Below are 16695 nucleotides of genomic sequence, written 5' to 3' on the forward strand. Positions count from 1 at the left end.
TGGGGACATACACCTGCTTTAGGTGTCCCCACAGAGCCTATGTCCATTGCAGGATGATCTTGCTTAGAGGAACACCTTCAATCCTTCCACTCCACGAGGGAAATTTAACTGTGTAGGATCTATCTGCACTACTAGGTGGGCAGGATCTAGAACATAGTCTGAACCGTGATGTACTCCCCTATTTATGAGACCCACTGCTAACATCAGGGTGACTTCACGCTGGCTGCAACATGACAAGGCATCAAACTAATTCTGTGCTCAAGCATCTTTACAGAATCACCGAATCATAGAATTTGGGACTTATTAGTGTTGGAAGGGACCTTAAAGTTCATCCAGTTCCAACATCCCTGCCATGGGCAGGGAAAACATCCACTGGATCATGTTGCTGAAAGCCTCATCCAGCCTGGCTTTGAACACCTCTGGGGATGGGGCATTCATGACCTCTCTAGGAAACCCGTGCCAGTGTCTCACCAACCTCACAGGAAAAAAATTCTTCTTAATATCTCATCTCAATCTCCCCTCTTTCAGCTGAAAACTGTTCCCCCTCAGCCCATCCTTGCACTCCAGATAAGGAACCCCTGCCCAGATTTCCTGTAGGCCCCTTTCTAGTACTGCTATAAGGTCTCCTCAGAGCCTTCTCTTCTCCAGGCTAAACAACTCCAGCTCTCTCAGCCTGTTCTTCTATGGGAGGCGTTCCAGCCCTCTGGTAAGAATGCTCAGCAGGATTTCCAGGAGGATCTGCTCCATGATCTTGACAGGCACACAGGTGAGACTGACTGGCCTGGAGTTCCTCAAGTCTTCCATTTTTACAAACAGGAGTTATATTTCCCCTTTTCCAGTCCGTGGGAACTTCACTGGACTGTTGTGACTTCTCAAGTATAATGGAATCTTCTAATCTTATTAGAAAGGCTACCGATTGTTGCTGTACAACAGGACTGGGAGAGGCCCTTCCCAGCATTAGCTAAGGCTGATGAGCAGATGGGGAAAGGTTTGACCCAAGACTGTGCCCAGTTCATCCTCTGCAGACGTGGGCTCTCACTGCAGGGAGAACCTTCTGCTTTGCTGTGTGCATTGAACACGGGCCTCTCTTTAAACAGTAATGTCATGGTCACATACAGCACCTATAAACTGTTATAGCCCACTATTGATAGAGGAGTACAAGGTGGATTAAAACCAGCCACAGGGAGCTGTGGCTACAGCAGACTCTAAACCAGCAGAGAGACACAGGCTAGTATGAAAACAAAAACATTAGTGATGAATGTGATACACTTTTGCATGACAGTATAGATTCCCCTTTTCAGGAAATTCCTGACATTCTCAGGGAGTGCAGTTGCAGTGGATGTTTTATTGCTAAGGTGTTATTTGGTGATTATTTCACTGTATTGATATGCTGTTTATCCAAATGGTGAAGATGCAGCATCTCATAGGACTCTCAGTCTTGCTGGAGCAAATCCAGATGCCTGTTTTATTTCAACAAGTTTTCACTATCATGAAATTAAAGAGGCACTGTTAGTTTAAATATCACTTTTCAGAAATGCTTTCAGCAATATGAACAGCAGGAACTCCCAAGATCCTTATAGTTAAGAGTATATGCAATCTATATAGCTGAGAATTTTGAACCAAGCTGAATTCAATATGTTCTTTCCCTGTTTTTTCTTCCTATGCATATCATAGTTTGATCAAGCCTTCCTACATTGTATGCTCTATTTCAAGCAGATAGTTAGAGAATGTCATGTCCTATCTGACAGATACAGAAAATCCCAATAAGTCTTTCACTTAAGAATTGATGAGCGTGGAGGATCATACAAAATTATTCCTAAATGGACTGTATTCTCAGCCCACTGTTACCTCTTGTGTCTCCCATACAGTCATAGATTACTTTGCCAGTAATTGTAGAAACCTTCTGTAAAGTTTCAATCGTCTCAGGCACAACTGTTTATTTGCACAGAGAGGCCTGCAGGTGGAATTGTGCAGTAGGAACTGTCCCCTGTACATATGAGTCACAGAGAGATGTTCAAATATCCCTGTTCCCCCAGGAAGAGGATGGACAGGCTGAGTGGGGTTGATTGCACATAACTGTAAGCATCTAGAAGTTAGATTTATAGAATCAGAGAATGGTTTGGGTTGCAAAGGAACTAAAAGATCATTCAGTTCCAATGCCCTGGCATGGACAGAGAAAATTTCCACTGGTTCAGATTGCTCAAAGCCTCATTAAGCTTGGCCTTGGAACACCTCCAGGGATGGGGCACCTACCACTTTTCTGGGCAACCTGTGCCAGTGCCTCACCACCCTCAAGGGAAAAAAATTCTTCCTAATATCTAATCTAAATCTCCCCTCTTTCATCTGAAAACTGTTACCCCTCATCCTATCCCTGCATTCCCTGATAAAGAGCCCCAGCTTTCCTGTAGGCCCTCTTAAGTACTGGAAGGCTGCTATGAGGTCTCCATGGAGCCTCTTCTTCTCCAGACTGAAGCAGCCCAACTCTCTCAGCCTTGTACGGCAGGTGCTCCAGCCCTTAGATCATCTCTGTGACTTTCCCTGGACTTCCTCTAACAGATCCATGTCCTTCCTGTGCTGAGGACCTCTTCTAATAGACAATGGAAGGAAATGAGTGCTTTGAAGGAATTATTGCCTGGCCTATCTTATATCCTATTTTAAGATGTAATAAATTGCCCTCTGAGGTAGATCCTCAAGGCCCGCAAAGGGAACCTCGAGTGGCCATGCCTAGCTTTTACTTGTCTTTATTTGGGCAGAGGAATCCTCTCCAAGGCTAGAGTCATTCACCCTGCTCTACTGCGTCATACTCGCTGATTACAAGATTTTTCCCAACACAGAAAGAACATTGCATACATTCAGCTGTCAGTTTTGCCACTTGACAATCTTTTTCATAAACCAAACAACAGAGATTCTCACTCCTCCTATGCTTCCTTCAACAGCTGAGAGTAAAAGCATCTTGCTTCTGGGAAATCCTGCCTCCCCCATCGCCCTTGCACTGGAACTCTTGGGAAATCTGAGAAAAAAACAGTTCATTCTTTCCGGCTAGTATTATGGTGCAACATAGCTGAGGCAAATGTCTGGTCCTCCCCTCCATGTTATCACAAAACCTTGCTGTGGGACAGTTCCACTGTATTTATCATCCTAACACTCAATTGAGACAGAACATACTCTCACGCTCACTGTGCAGATTGGGAACCGAAGCAGCGGAGCCTTCCTGAAATCCTGCAACAAAGCACTATGTGGCTTTGAGCAACCTGTTCCAGCATGGGCAGTGTCCCTGCCCATGGCAAGGGTTTTGGAACTGGACGATCTTTAAAGTCCCTTCCGACCCAAACCATCCTATATTTTTATGAGAATGGCACTTGCTTCTCCGAAGTCCCAGTCTGCATCCTCCCTGTCTTCAAAATAGACAATTTTCAAAGGGATAGAGACCATCTTCACCTTTAACTTCCCCTTCCTGCAGTCAGAAAGAGCTCTGGGAGATGGGACACCTGTGAGGAAGGGAGTCTATCCCTTGCAAGGAAAAGGGAGCCTGCTTGATAGCTGCCACTGCAGTGGGGAACTCCAAGGCCTTTTCTGCTGCATTACATCAGCAGTGAGCAATGGGAGAACTGATTTGAGCCAATTCTGGGTTGTCATTCTTCCTTCCAGACTCAGTGGCCTCTGAAATCACTCCATTGTCTGCAGCAGAATCTGGCGCAGGCCCATAATGCCAGGTTACTTCACTTCCCTGCAGAAGAAAAGACTTCTTCAACCATGAGAAATTATCTCCTGACAGTGCCATTCATTAGGGCTCCCACCTGGAGACTCTTTCATTTTCGGCTAACTTGCAAGGTGCTGAAAAGTCAGCATGTGTGTTATCACTTGACAATATTGTACAGCTGATACCTCTGCACCCTTATGCATGTTGTCACTTATTGCTCTTTGCTTTAACAATGGCTCACAGTAAAAATCAGATCTTGGCCTTCGCTCTCTTCTTAAAAAAGCTTGTGCAGTCCAATTCTACCAGAGCTCTTGTTTGTTAAGAAATATACCCGGGTGGAGGGGGAAGGAGGGAATCTGTAATTGGTATTTTTTTTTCCCTTTTTCAAAAAAGAAAGTTAAAGCATTAAATTTTGTCTAGAGTTGCTAGAGAGAAATGGATAGCAGTTCACTTTTTCTTAAGGCAGGCATTAAGGCAGGCCAGGCAAACTGTCCTTTTCTGAACTTAAGGTTCACTTTATGTACTAAAATCTAGAAGTTTTTATGGCAACCAAATATCTCATAACTAAATTTCAAACTAAATATTCTTCTCCACTGCTTTCGACATGAAGGAAGTTTTGCCCAGGGTTTAATTTCCAGGAGGAGTCCTGTAGACACTAAGCCTTACAGCTCTTGTACATCTACTTCTGTTGTACATAGAGGCACATAATGCCTTATAACCTGTGTAACTGAAATACTGCAGACTGATAGGTGTGGACCAGCTCCCTATGGGGGAAGAGGCTGCACAAACATACCACAAAAAAGAAGATCCTTTCCCCAGAAGTAGATAGACAGCTGTAACAGAAAGACAGAGATACACCCGGAAACCATGACAATCACAGAATCATAGAATGGTTTTGTTTGGAAAATACCTATAAGATCACTGAGTCCAACCATTGATCCAGCCCTGCTAAGTCCACCACCAGACCATGTCCCCAAGTATGACATCTACTGATCTTTTAAACACCTGCAGGGATGGTGGCTCAACCACCGCCCTGGGCAATCTATTCCAATGCTTGACAACGCCTTCAGTAAATAAATTCCTCTGAATATCCAACCTAAATCTCTCCTGGCACATCTTGAGGACATTTCCCCTTGTCCTGTCGTTAGCTACCAGGAAGAACAGACTAACCCCTACCTCGCTAACACCTCCTTTTAGGTACTTGTAGAGAGCAATAAGGTTTCCCCTCAGTTTTCTTTGCTCCAAACCAAACCAAACAACTCCATCTCTCTCAGCTGCTCCTCATAAGGCTTGTGCTCTAAACTCTTCACCAGCTTTGTTGCCCTTCTCTGGATATGCTGCAGCATTTCAATGTCCTTCTTGTAGTGAGGGGCCCCAAACTGGACACAGTGTTCAAGGTGTGGCTTCACCAGCACTGTGTAGAGGGGAAGGGTCTCCTCCCTAGTCCTGCTGGCCACACTATTCCTGATGCAGGTCAGGATGCCGTTGGCCTTCTTGGCTACTTGGGCACACTGCTGACCCATATTCAGCTGACTTATCAATCAACACTCCCAAGTCCTTCTCCTCCAGCCATTCCTCTCCAAGCCTGTAGTGTTCCATGGAGTTGTTGTGACCAAAGTGCAGGATCCAGCATTTGGCCTTGTTGAACCTCATGCAATTGGCCTTGGCCCATTGATCCAGCCTGTCCAGGTCCCTCTGTAGAACGGAATGTCTCTCAACCATGGAAATTTATGTAGATGCTTTTTTTTTTTTTTTGCCTTCATTTTTTCCAGCACTGACTTTCCAGATGGGGAAGGTCTATAATCTTGTGTTGTATCATGGATAGCCCATGGTATCCCAAATCCCAGCCCTGAAGTGAGGTGAATGCCAGCATACGTTATCATAGCAGTGTCTTGTATCTCTGCCCTGCTGCCTGCTGTAAACATTTCTAGCGGTGTCATATCTTCTAGGATTGCACCTATTTGGATTTCATAGATTCATGAAATGGTTTGGGTCAAAAGGGACCTTAAATCTCATCCAGTTCCAGCTCCTCTGCCAAGGACTGGAACACCTTCCACTGGATCGGGTTGCTCAAGGCAACCTTGAACACCTCCAAGGTTGGGGCATCCACGACTTCTCTGGGCAATCTGTTCCAGTGCTTCACCATCCTCACAGGAAAAACTTTCTTCCTAATATCTAATCTAGATCTCCCCTCTTTCAGTTTAAAACCATTCCCCCTCATTTTATCCCCACACTCCCTGAGAAAGAGCGCCTCCCTAGCATTCCTGTAGGCAAATTTATGTCCTTTAGTCAGTCAAAATTTACTCACAGCCACTGTCAATAAAAAACTGGGGAAAATATACAAAGAGGGAAACAATTATGCTAATATTTACTTCTTCCCACTGAGACTTGAAAACAGCGGTGTGGTACAGGAAGGTTGATACATTTGAGATAAAGCAGGAAAGGGACAAAGAAATTTTCAGTGGAGGGTTTGCAGTCACCTGGAAGTGACTGCTGGGCAATCTATGCTTTGTCAGAAGAGTAAAAGTGATCAAGGGGCCTCAAGTGGTGACCTACTACAGTCAGGAATACCTGTGAGAGGAAAGCTGGGAAGGCCCTGGAAAAGACACAGCAGTTGTGACAGGAGAGGCTGTATGACCACGGAAAGCAAGAGAACACATGGACCACTGTTGCAATCCTAACTCCGCTGTGTAACCAGACTTCACAAGGCTTTCAACCTCTGCGAGAGACAGGCAAATTCCTCCACCCACACAAAACAGCAGACTTCTACACGTAAAACCTTCCTGAGCAGCAGGGCTCGATGTCTAACTGGAAGCGAGCAGACAGGGAGTCCAGAGATGGAAGGGATCTGCGGTTAAGTATAGTATTGTTGATGGTGCCTTACTGATACTCCAAGTATCTTCCTCACTGTTGCATGACCATTTCCTGGTGGCCCAAGAGCAGCTGAACTGTTGCCACCAGCTCTTGCTTTCCTCTGATGCCAGTTGTGTTCCCTAGGTGTGATGAGGGAACTGGGGTTGTTTAGTCTGGAGAAGAGAAGGCTGAGGGGAGACCTCATTGCTCATGGAAGGAGACCTCATTGAAAGGAGACTACAATGAGGTGAGTGTTTGTATCTTCTCTGAAGAAACTAGGAATAGGATGAGAGGAAATGGCCTGAAGGCTTTGATTGGATACTAGGAAAAATTTCTTTACTGAAACAGTGGTGAAGCATTGGAAGAGGCTGCCCAGGGAAGTGGTGAATTCCCCACCCCTGTAGGGGTTCAAACAACGTGTGGACATGGCACTTCGGGACATGGTTTAGTAGGCACAGTGGTGTTGGGTTGACGATTGGACTGGATGATCTTAGAGGTCTTTTTCAGCCTTAATGATTCTATGATTTTGCTGGAGATGTTTGCCCTCCACCCCAGGGGAACTTGCACAAGGTTCTGTCTGACACAAATAAAAAAAGAAACTGTGCCTGTAATTCTTTTTATTTAACAAATTAAGAAAATCAACTATGATCACCTTCAAAACTGTTCCCTTTTAAGATGATACATGGCTGTATACGATGCTGCCAATGTTCACAGGAATTCTGCAGATCATTTTCTGAAAGGCTGTTCAGGTTCTCCATTGGTTTTAATTTCACACCTTCTACTGACAAAGAATGGGTTCCTTTGAGCACCAACTTAATCTTTGGGATCTCTTCACTGTAGGCCTCAGTCAATCACTGAAAAGATTTCTTCACTTGCACAAGAAAACAACTTGATGTTAACCTGCTGCTTACTCCTGCAAACGAACACTTTCCAAGTGAGGATAAGAAAGTGTCTCTATTTGAACATGTCCCCTTGTACAGAGTGAACTGATGGAGCTGAGCCTTGCCTCACTGTGGCAGGGCAGAACATGTCCTATAACCATCTTTTTATCTCTTCGCTCCCACTCTTGGTTCCTGAGCTACAGGGTTCATCCTAGGTTTTTCTGTGTTGGATCTTGTAATTCTCCTCTAATCATTCATGCAATCATTCATTGTCTGAGCAGCTGCAACTTTCGTAACAATTACTTTCTCCAACCATCTTCAAAAACCTTTCCACAGACCTAAACAGGATTGGCACTAGGCCCAAATAAATGCAAATGAGAAAAGTAATGTCTAAGAACAGACGATCCTTTGACATCTTAGCTCCTGATACAGGGTCTGTGCACGGGGCAGAGCTTTCACTGTGTTGTTTCAGCCCTTCTGGTCCTCTGCAAGGGTAGCAGCAGGGTGAAAAGGTCAGAAGAAGGCAGCAAATAAGTCCATTCCTGTGAAATTTATATTTCCTTGCTGGGGTAATGGACATCAGCTGGGAATTTTGGCAGAACCTTTTGTGGATTTTTCTCGCAGAGTTGAAACACATGGCAGAATTTTTGCCTTCTTCTTGGCTTCAGTTTCCTCTTTTCTTGCCAGATATCATTATAAGGATTCAAGAAGGATGAGTAATTAAAATCCATGCAAAGAATGTGTCTGACAATTAAATTCAAATATCTGCCTGATAAGGCAACACAGGTGACAGACGGCAGAGGCTTAGGGGACCCTCCATGAAGGGACCTGTCACACTGAGGACCTAGGCATTGGGGACAATGTGCCTCATGCCCTTGAGGCCATGGAGTTGCTACCACTGCATCTACAAGCCTTCTGCTTGCAGTGCTGAAACACCAAGAACAAAAACAAGGATCAATCACAGAATTATGGAATAATTTACTCTTTTGTTAAAGAATATTTTTCTAATATCCAGTCAAAACCTCCCTTGGTGCGTCTTGAGGCCATTTCCTCTCAGCCTATCACTTGCTACTTGGGAGAAGAGACCAACAACCACCTTGTTACAATCTCCTTTCCAGAAGCTGCAGAGAATGATGGAGTCTCCCTTCAGCCTCCATTTCTCCAGATTAAACAGTCCCAGGACTCTCAGCCACCCCTCATAAGACTGCTTTTCCACCCCACTTCTCCAGCTCCATTCCTCTTCTCCAGACATGCTAGAGCCCCTCAGTGTCATTCTTGGAGCAAGCGCCCCAAAACTCACCCAAGGATTTGAGGTGTGGCCTCACCAGCAGTGAGTCCAGGGGGATGATCCCTGCTCTGCTTCTACTGGCCACACTATTGTTGATCCCAGCCAGGATACTGTTGGCCTTCTTGGCCACCTGAGAACACTGCTGGCTTATGTTCAGCCGCTGTCAACCAGCAACCCCAGGTTCTGTTTCTCCAGACAGCTTTCCAGCCACTCTTCCCCAAGGCTGTAGCATTGCATCAGGTTGTTCTGGCCCAAGTACAGGACCCTGCACTTGGTCTTGTTGAACCTCATAAAATTTACCTGGGCCTATTGATCCAGCCTGTCCTGATCCTTCTGCAGAGCCTTCCTGCCCTCCAGCCTATGAACCCAGCCCATCCAGGTCCCTCTGCAGAGCCTTCTTGCTCTCCAGCCCATGGAACCAGCCTGTCCTGATCCTTCTGCAGAGCCTTCCTGCCCTCCAGCCTATGGATCCAGCCCGTCCAGGTCCCTCTGCAGAGCCTCCCTACTCTCCAGCCCATGGATCCAGCCTGTCCTGATCCCTCTATACAACTTTTCTGCCCTCCAGCCTATGGATCCAGCCTGTCTCGATCCTTCTACACAACTTTTCTGCCCTCCAGCCTATGGATCCAGCCCGTCCCAATCACTCTACACAACTTTTCTGCCCTCCAGCCTATGGATCCTGCCCGTCCCAATCCCTCTACACAACTTTTCTGCCCTCCAGCCTATGGATCCAGCCCGTCCCAATCCCTCTACACAACTTTTCTGCCCTCCAGCCTATGGATCCAGCCCGTCCCGATCCCTTTACACAGGCTTTCTGCCCTCCAGCCCATGGATCCAGCCTTTCCCAGTCCCTCCATGCAGCCTTCCTGCTCTCCAGCCCATGGACTCAGCCTGTCCAGGTCCCTCTGCAGAGCCTTCCTGCCCTCCAGCAGATCGACACTCCACCCCAATTTGGTGTATTCTGCAAACTCACTGAGGGAGCACTTGATCCCCTCGTTCAGTGTGTTGATAAAGATATCAAAAAGATCAGCCTCAATGCTGATCCTTGGGGAACACCGCCCATGACCGGCTGCCAACTGGGTTTAACCTCATTCACCGCAACTCTCTGGGCTTGACCATCCAGACAGTTTTTCACCCAGCAAAGGGTACGAAAGTCCTCACAGAACCGCAGAATGACCTGACTTGCAAGGGACCCACAAGGATCACCACGTCCAACTCTCTACCCCTCCATCGGACAACCAGTTTCTCCAGGGAAAAGGAGCTTTACTGAAGTTTTTAAGGAGCAACATGTATGCTCTAGCTCAGGAGTCAGCAGTAAAACGGGACAAGCGGGGAGTGACGTCCTCGGGGGAAGGGGTGGGCGGAGGGAGCAGGGAGCGAGCAGGAATCGGGATCCACCTGCGGGAGGCGCCGCTCCGCCCCGCTCCCATCGCTGCGGAGAAGGAGCTCCCGTCCCTTCCCAGCCCAGCGGAGGCAGGAGGAGGGATGGGAGCGGTCCCTCCACCTGCGTGACGGCTCCCGGAGACGCCGCTGCCGCGGGGAGCTGGTAAGGTTTGGGGCTGGAGGGGCGGATGGCGAGGGATGCTCCCTGCCCGCACACGGGGCCGCTCGTCGCCGCCGGTGCGGGGCGAGCCCTCCTCTCGACGCATTTTTAACCCCACCGGCATCGAACAAAAGGGATAAGGCGGGTTTTCCCTTCCTCGTTGCCTTTCCCGCTTGGGAAGCGTCACAAGTCACTCTCCGCTGCTGTCCTGTACTGGGATACTGTGTCTGAGAACGTCGAGTATTTCGGGTGGTTTTTTTTTTCTTTTAAGACCTACATCGCACAATCCCTTCTGCAAAGGACCCCTTTCGCCTCCTGCTCCGACCGAAGTCCGAGAGGTTGGTAAGGTCCCGCTTGCGCGGCTGTCACCCATCGCCCCAGTGGTTTGGTGGCCCTGGAGATGCACGACCTGGCGTGGAGGTCACCCGTTCATTAACCTTGACTCTCGCTGTCTGCTTGTTTGCTCTTGTATGGTGAAATCCAAGCCGGGACAGAAGTAGTGGAAGGGAAGGAGGGCGAAAGGAGGCGGTAAAACTGCTCTGTAGAAACTGGGCTAAGTGGTAAATGTATAATACGACACAGGTGTCAAACTACCCTCTGTGCCCATTGGAAACAGGCACTCCTGGCCTGCGGGTATCAAAGCACATTCCAGGTTTTCTGATACCTCTTCTTACGGCAGAGTAAGGCAGCGGAGCTCTGGCACTGCCCGCAGCATCACAGGCTCATAGAGGTGTTAAATATTAGTGGCAGCAGGGCTTCTGTAATTCTTAAAGCGTGATACAGTTGATTTTGCTGTGTTTTAAAAAGTTCTGTGAGTAAGAAAAGCACCTGAGGTATTTTGGCATGGCAGTGACAGTGATCTAGTTCACCTTTCTAATTTGGTTTGAGGCAGGTTTTTCATAGAATGTCTCTTATTCTCTTCATTTTCTTTCTTTTTTTTTTTTTTTTTTTCTTTTCCATGCTGGCATCCAGCGCGGTGGAAAAACTTTCTTCATTTCAAAATGTCATGGAGACTACTCATTTCATGGGCTTTCATACTGTATGTTCCCAGATTGATTGTGATTTAAGCATCTATTACAAGAACCACCCCCAAAGTAGTGAACTCCTCCAGAAAATTACTTGCTTATTAGAAAATGATTCATGTTCACCCTGAGAAAGGCAGCTCTCTTTCACCGACATCTATCTCAAAGTGTGAATGCCCCGAGCAGGCAGGGAAATGTGTCTGTACAGCGTTTCAGCAGCGCAGGGAGCCCCAGGGTAGCTGTCACTGTTTCCATTCTCTAAACAATTTTAATGCTATTAGCAAGTGTGATTATGTACAAACCACTTTCCAGGGGGTTCCTAGGCTGGATATCAGAGCTGGGCTTTGTAGTGAGTCAAAGAGTGGATTGAGTTTATGACACAGTTTAAATGGAAACAGAAGAGCGGAGCTACAGCGAAGCAGCATGTTGTAATTCATTCAGTGTTGTTTTGTGGTCATCGTTCGGGAAGTCCTCTCTTCTTAGCAGTTTGTTCTGTTTGAGAACATCATTCAGGGTCCCCCACGAGGAAGTAGCTGAACATAGATAGCTCTGCTTTTTAGGTTTTCTTTCGAACAAAAAGGAAGAGGAAAGCAAAGGCTGGCTGGTAGGTCTCTCTTTGAATGTAGGCTGCTTTTAAATTCCTTCATTTTTTTCCTTAACCGTTTCTAAAGAGGAAAGATCTACACAGAAAGAGGTACCATGCACTAGTTTGGCATCTTGTTATAAATGACAGATATTTATTCTATTTATTGCATTCCAGGATTGATTTAGTACCAGTTACGTCGCCAGATAAGACATAATTATAAATACCTCAGTAAACGCCTTGATTTATGAGCACTGTTTAGCTTCTATGGTCAGGTATTAATTCACAACTGTATTTTATTGTTAGGTATTAATAACATTGTAAATAATAGAGAACTACTGTAACTGATGAAAAGGCCTTTTTATCCCATATATCTGCAATATGACCATAGCAGGGGAGGAAGGAGGGGTGTGGGAAAGCCTGCTCAGAGATATGGAGTAAGCACTGCTTTATGGCTACAGTCTTCTAAAACGTTTTTTTGGGGGACCCACTTGAGTTCCCTGCTCCTGTCTTTTTCTCTTCACTGGGCGGCTGCCCTCTGCTGTCTGAAGCTGCCTGTCCTGGGTCGCTGTTGCTGCAGCGGGGATGGCAGGGAGATGCGGGAGGGCGGAATGCAGGGAGAGGAATTTCTAGTCTCAGCCCTAGTGATGCTGTCAGAGGAAGCAGAGAAGTTGTTGGGCACGCAGTCCCTCATCAGGTCGCTGTGCTGACAGGCACAAGGGAATCATTCTTGCTCGTGCAAATAACAGCTGACAAGAGATGTTGAGTTTTCCTTGCCAGCTAAATAAAGACCAGTAATGTTTCTGCGTACAGACTTCGCTGTCACAGGTAGGACAGTTACTAGCTGACTTATGCTGTCATTGTGGGGATGGAAGGGTATCATTTGTCCCTGTTACCTTCTCCGTCTGTGTTTTCCTTATCTCTGCTATACAACAAGTATATCTGATATCATAGAATCGTGGAATCATGGAATGGTTTGGGTCATAGAAACCTCAAAGGTCACACAGTTCCAACCCCCCTGCCATGGGCAGGGACACCTTCCACTGGATCAGATTGCTTGGAGCCTCATCCAACCCAGCCTTGAACACCTCCAAGGATAGGGCATCCACAACTTCTCCTGGGAAACCTGTGCCAGTGCCTTCTCACCCTCACAGTAAAAAATTTTTTCCTAATATGTCTCTTTAAAGATGTCGTGTTTTTCAATGAAAAAATTATCAATGAAACAGTCACTTCTGGAAGACTCAGTACCTGCCTCTGTGGGCATCCGTATCATCGGAGATGATGAGATTTTATATCCTGCTTGAATCAACTGATATTTTGAACGTTATGTGCTTTAATCACAGCCTCCATTCCCAAAGATGGTGCTACCAATGGAAAAATATCCAGGCCTAGTGATGGAGTTGAGGAGTCTGTAACTTCTGAGGTCTTTTTCAGTGCACCTTAGGGACAGAATATTCCTACAAAAAGAACTGGAGAGAAGGATTTTTCTTTCTTTCTTTCTTTTTTTTTTTTTTTTTTTTTTTAATTCTTAGATAGCTGGGATCATCTCCTGTGTGATTTGCTTTGGTTTACTCGTTTGAGGTATTTCAGGAATGATCTCACAGTTGTGATCAGCATAGCCTCAGCAGGGTTTTAAATATGTGTAAGCTCAACATAATTGTGAAGTTTTGTTTGAATAATCTTTGTGCAAGGGAGATCCCGCCTGCCTTCTTGCCCAGGGCGCAATGCCTCCTGCAGCGATTCAGCTTTATGGCTAATTTTCAAATAAACTAAAGTCACACATCTTCTTGACACAGTGCTAGTGCACGCTGTTCCCTGCAGTCCAAGGCACTCTGCCTGTGGTTCATAAACACATCCGCAGTCCCATTTGCCTCCCTGTGCTCAGAGAGGGCTGGTTTGCATTTCTAATTAATGGAGTTTATAAAGGAATAAGACAGTATGTTAACTGAAATATCCCTCAAGAATTGTAAACTTAGTCGTTTAGCTGCCATAGTGTAAGCTGAGGGGAAAGTGAACACTACATGGAGCAGAAAGTATCATTGGGTGTGAATTGCAAGGGGAAGTGAATCTCTCATGTGATCATGTTCTGCAATCTAACTCTTGTTGAGGTTGCCACCTTTGTCCCTCAGCTTGTCCATCTCATCAGCTTCATTGTCTCTGGCTAGGACTTGTTGAGCCAGGGGAGGTTTAGACTAGATATTAGGAAAAAATTCTTTACTGGAAGAATGGTGAAGCACTGGAAGATGCTGCCCAGGGAAGTGGTGGAGTCTCCTTCCCTGGAGACATTTGAAAAAACATTTGGCCATGGCACGCAGGGACACGGATTAGTAGGCACAGTGGTGTGGAGCTGAGAGTTGGACTGGATGATCTTAGATTTCTTTTCCAACATTAATGATTCCATGATTCTACAATTCTAGGACAGCACAAGGTGAGTTAAGGACCACTCTCAGTGGGTCATAGAGGAGATGGGAGTGTTCAGAGAATGCTGTCTTCCAGCTGAAGTGAGACACATTTACTCTGTGCAGGAGCTATGGTTTCTGAAGGCAGGAATTTACACAGAGTCTGAATTTTCTTTTCAAGGCCAGGGTGGATGGGACTCCCTGGTCTGGTGGAAGATGTCCCTGCCTGGGACAGGGGGTTGGAACCATATGGGCTTTAAGGTCTCTTCGAGCCCAAACCATTCCCTTATTCCATGATTCCATAATTCTATGATTCTATGATTCTGTGAAGAAAAACACCATAACTTTCCACTGATGTCAGCTGGAAGCTGGTGGCTCAGCACACCTAAGGGTGAAATGCCCCATCTTTTAGTGTTATCCTGGGACATTTGATTCAAGATAACAAGTGCAGACATTCATTTAGCACAGGGAAGTCTGAAGTACTTAATGGCAGGTGGCTCCTTTCCAATCACTTGACTCTTGTTAAGTATAGTTGGTTAACAAACCATTGCTTAGCATGGTAGATGAATCTTGCAATGTATTTGGGTGAGTAACTGCACTTCCTTTTGCTTTCCACAGGCCAGCATCCAGAATGGCAGGCTTGTCCACTTTAATCCTCCTCTTGTGTGCTGCTAGATATGTGATGAGCTCCAGTTCTCACTGGAAGCCAACTTGGCCATCATACAGAGTTCCAGTTATCCTGCCACAGTCTACCCTTAACTTGGACAAACCACAGTTTGATGCTGAAGCCAGACTGGAAGTGGTGTCTCCCTGTGGTCCAGCATGCCACAAAAGTTCTCCACTGCCAACTTATGAAGAAGTGAAGCACTACCTGTCCTATGAAACCTTGTATGCTAATGGTAGCCTCACTGAAACTGAAGTGGGCATATATATTCTGAGCAATGGCGGTGATGGGTCTCAAGGCAAATCTCGAACTAAGAGGCAGATCTATGGCTATGACAGCAGGTTTAGCATTTTTGGAAAAGACTTCTTGTTGAATTACCCGTTCTCCACATCGGTGAAGCTATCAACAGGTTGCACGGGGACGCTAGTGGCTGAAAAGCATGTTCTTACTGCTGCTCATTGTATCCATGATGGCAAGAGTTATGTCAAAGGAGCTCAGAAACTGCGGGTAGGGTTCCTAAAGCCCAAACTGAAAGATGGCAGCAAAGGGGCCAATATCACCAACTCAGTGATGCCTGAGAAAATGAAATTCCAGTGGATCCGAGTAAAACGGACACATGTCCCCAAAGGATGGATCAAAGGCAATGCCAATGACATTGGTATGGATTATGACTATGCGCTGCTGGAGCTCAAGAAGCCTCATAAAAGAAAGTTTATGAAGATAGGTGTAAGCCCACCGGCAAGACACTTGCCTGGAGGGAGGATTCACTTTTCTGGCTATGATAATGATCGTCCAGGAAACCTGGTTTACCGTTTCTGTGATGTCAAAGATGAAACGTATGACCTGTTGTACCAGCAGTGTGATGCCCAGCCAGGTGCAAGTGGATCTGGAGTGTATGTGAGGATGTGGAAGAGGCAGAATCACAAATGGGAGCGTAAAATTATTGGAATATTTTCAGGCCATCAGTGGGTGGACATGAATGGCACCCCACAGGATTTCAATGTAGCTGTTCGCATCACACCCCTCAAATACGCACAGATCTGTTACTGGATAAAAGGCAACTACCTTGACTGCAGGGAAGGATAAAGACAATGAAACTCCTTGAAAGCACTTACTGACTGGTTTTAGTTACTCATCTGAGGAAAGGCTGGACTGCTGCTGCAAATGCGTGTGAGGTGATCTTGTGACATTTGGATGCAATATACAGCTTTTCAGGCAAACCACCTTGTTTGTAGGACAGGGGCTGTGTGGTGCTGTCATTATAGCTCAAAACTGGGGAGAAAGGAAAGTCTGCTAGGTAGGGAAGGAGCCAGTGGACTTGCTGAATTTGCAGCTGGGCAACTGAAGATTAATTAGGGGCGGATCAGTAAACAGTATGAAATCAGAGCCGTCTCCAAAGAATCTTATAAAAGGGACGCTGTTGACTATCTCGTGCCTACAATGTTTGTTTTAATAAATCCTAGGATTAGTAGAAATGCTTTGATCTGAACTTTTAAAAGAAAATACTTCTATGCTGTTGGGGGCTGAAGAGGGGCATTTAATGGTGTTTGCAACCCAAACATGACAGCTTTGTGCTCCTGCGTGAGAAAGACTGTGAAAAGGGCAGGGTTTGCACTGTGGGAGATGAATGCCACACAAATAGCATCAAGGTTAAATAATGGTGTAACACTTCTGACTGTCTTTCAGCCTGAGTGATCTGAGACTTTATTAGTAATGTAGTTAAGAGGATGCTTTTTGAGCAAACAGACCCTGATGTTGCAAG

The 16695-nt window shown here is 46.1% G+C and overlaps 1 protein-coding gene across 3 annotated transcripts; it reads left to right on the forward strand.

Annotated features, from left to right (window-relative positions):
• Window positions 1-10101: 10101 nt before the first annotated feature.
• On the forward strand, window positions 10102-16023 carry PRSS23 (serine protease 23). Of its 3 annotated transcripts, none has more exons than XM_054088901.1 (3): window positions 10102-10268; window positions 10537-10607; window positions 14888-16023. In XM_054088901.1, the coding sequence occupies exon 3, from the start codon at window positions 14901-14903 to the stop codon at window positions 16017-16019; it is 1119 nt and encodes a 372-aa protein (XP_053944876.1). In that variant the 5' UTR covers window positions 10102-10268; window positions 10537-10607; window positions 14888-14900; the 3' UTR covers window positions 16020-16023. The 3 variants fall into 3 exon arrangements, with proteins under 3 accessions (XP_053944876.1, XP_053944869.1, XP_009563417.2); XM_054088894.1 differs by having other exon boundaries at window positions 10537-10603; XM_009565122.2 differs by lacking the exon at window positions 10537-10607 and having other exon boundaries at window positions 10103-10268.
• Window positions 16024-16695: the final 672 nt, after the last annotated feature.

This window comes from Cuculus canorus, chromosome 1 (assembly GCF_017976375.1).
Source record: "Cuculus canorus isolate bCucCan1 chromosome 1, bCucCan1.pri, whole genome shotgun sequence".
Lineage (NCBI taxonomy): Eukaryota > Metazoa > Chordata > Aves > Cuculiformes > Cuculidae > Cuculus > Cuculus canorus.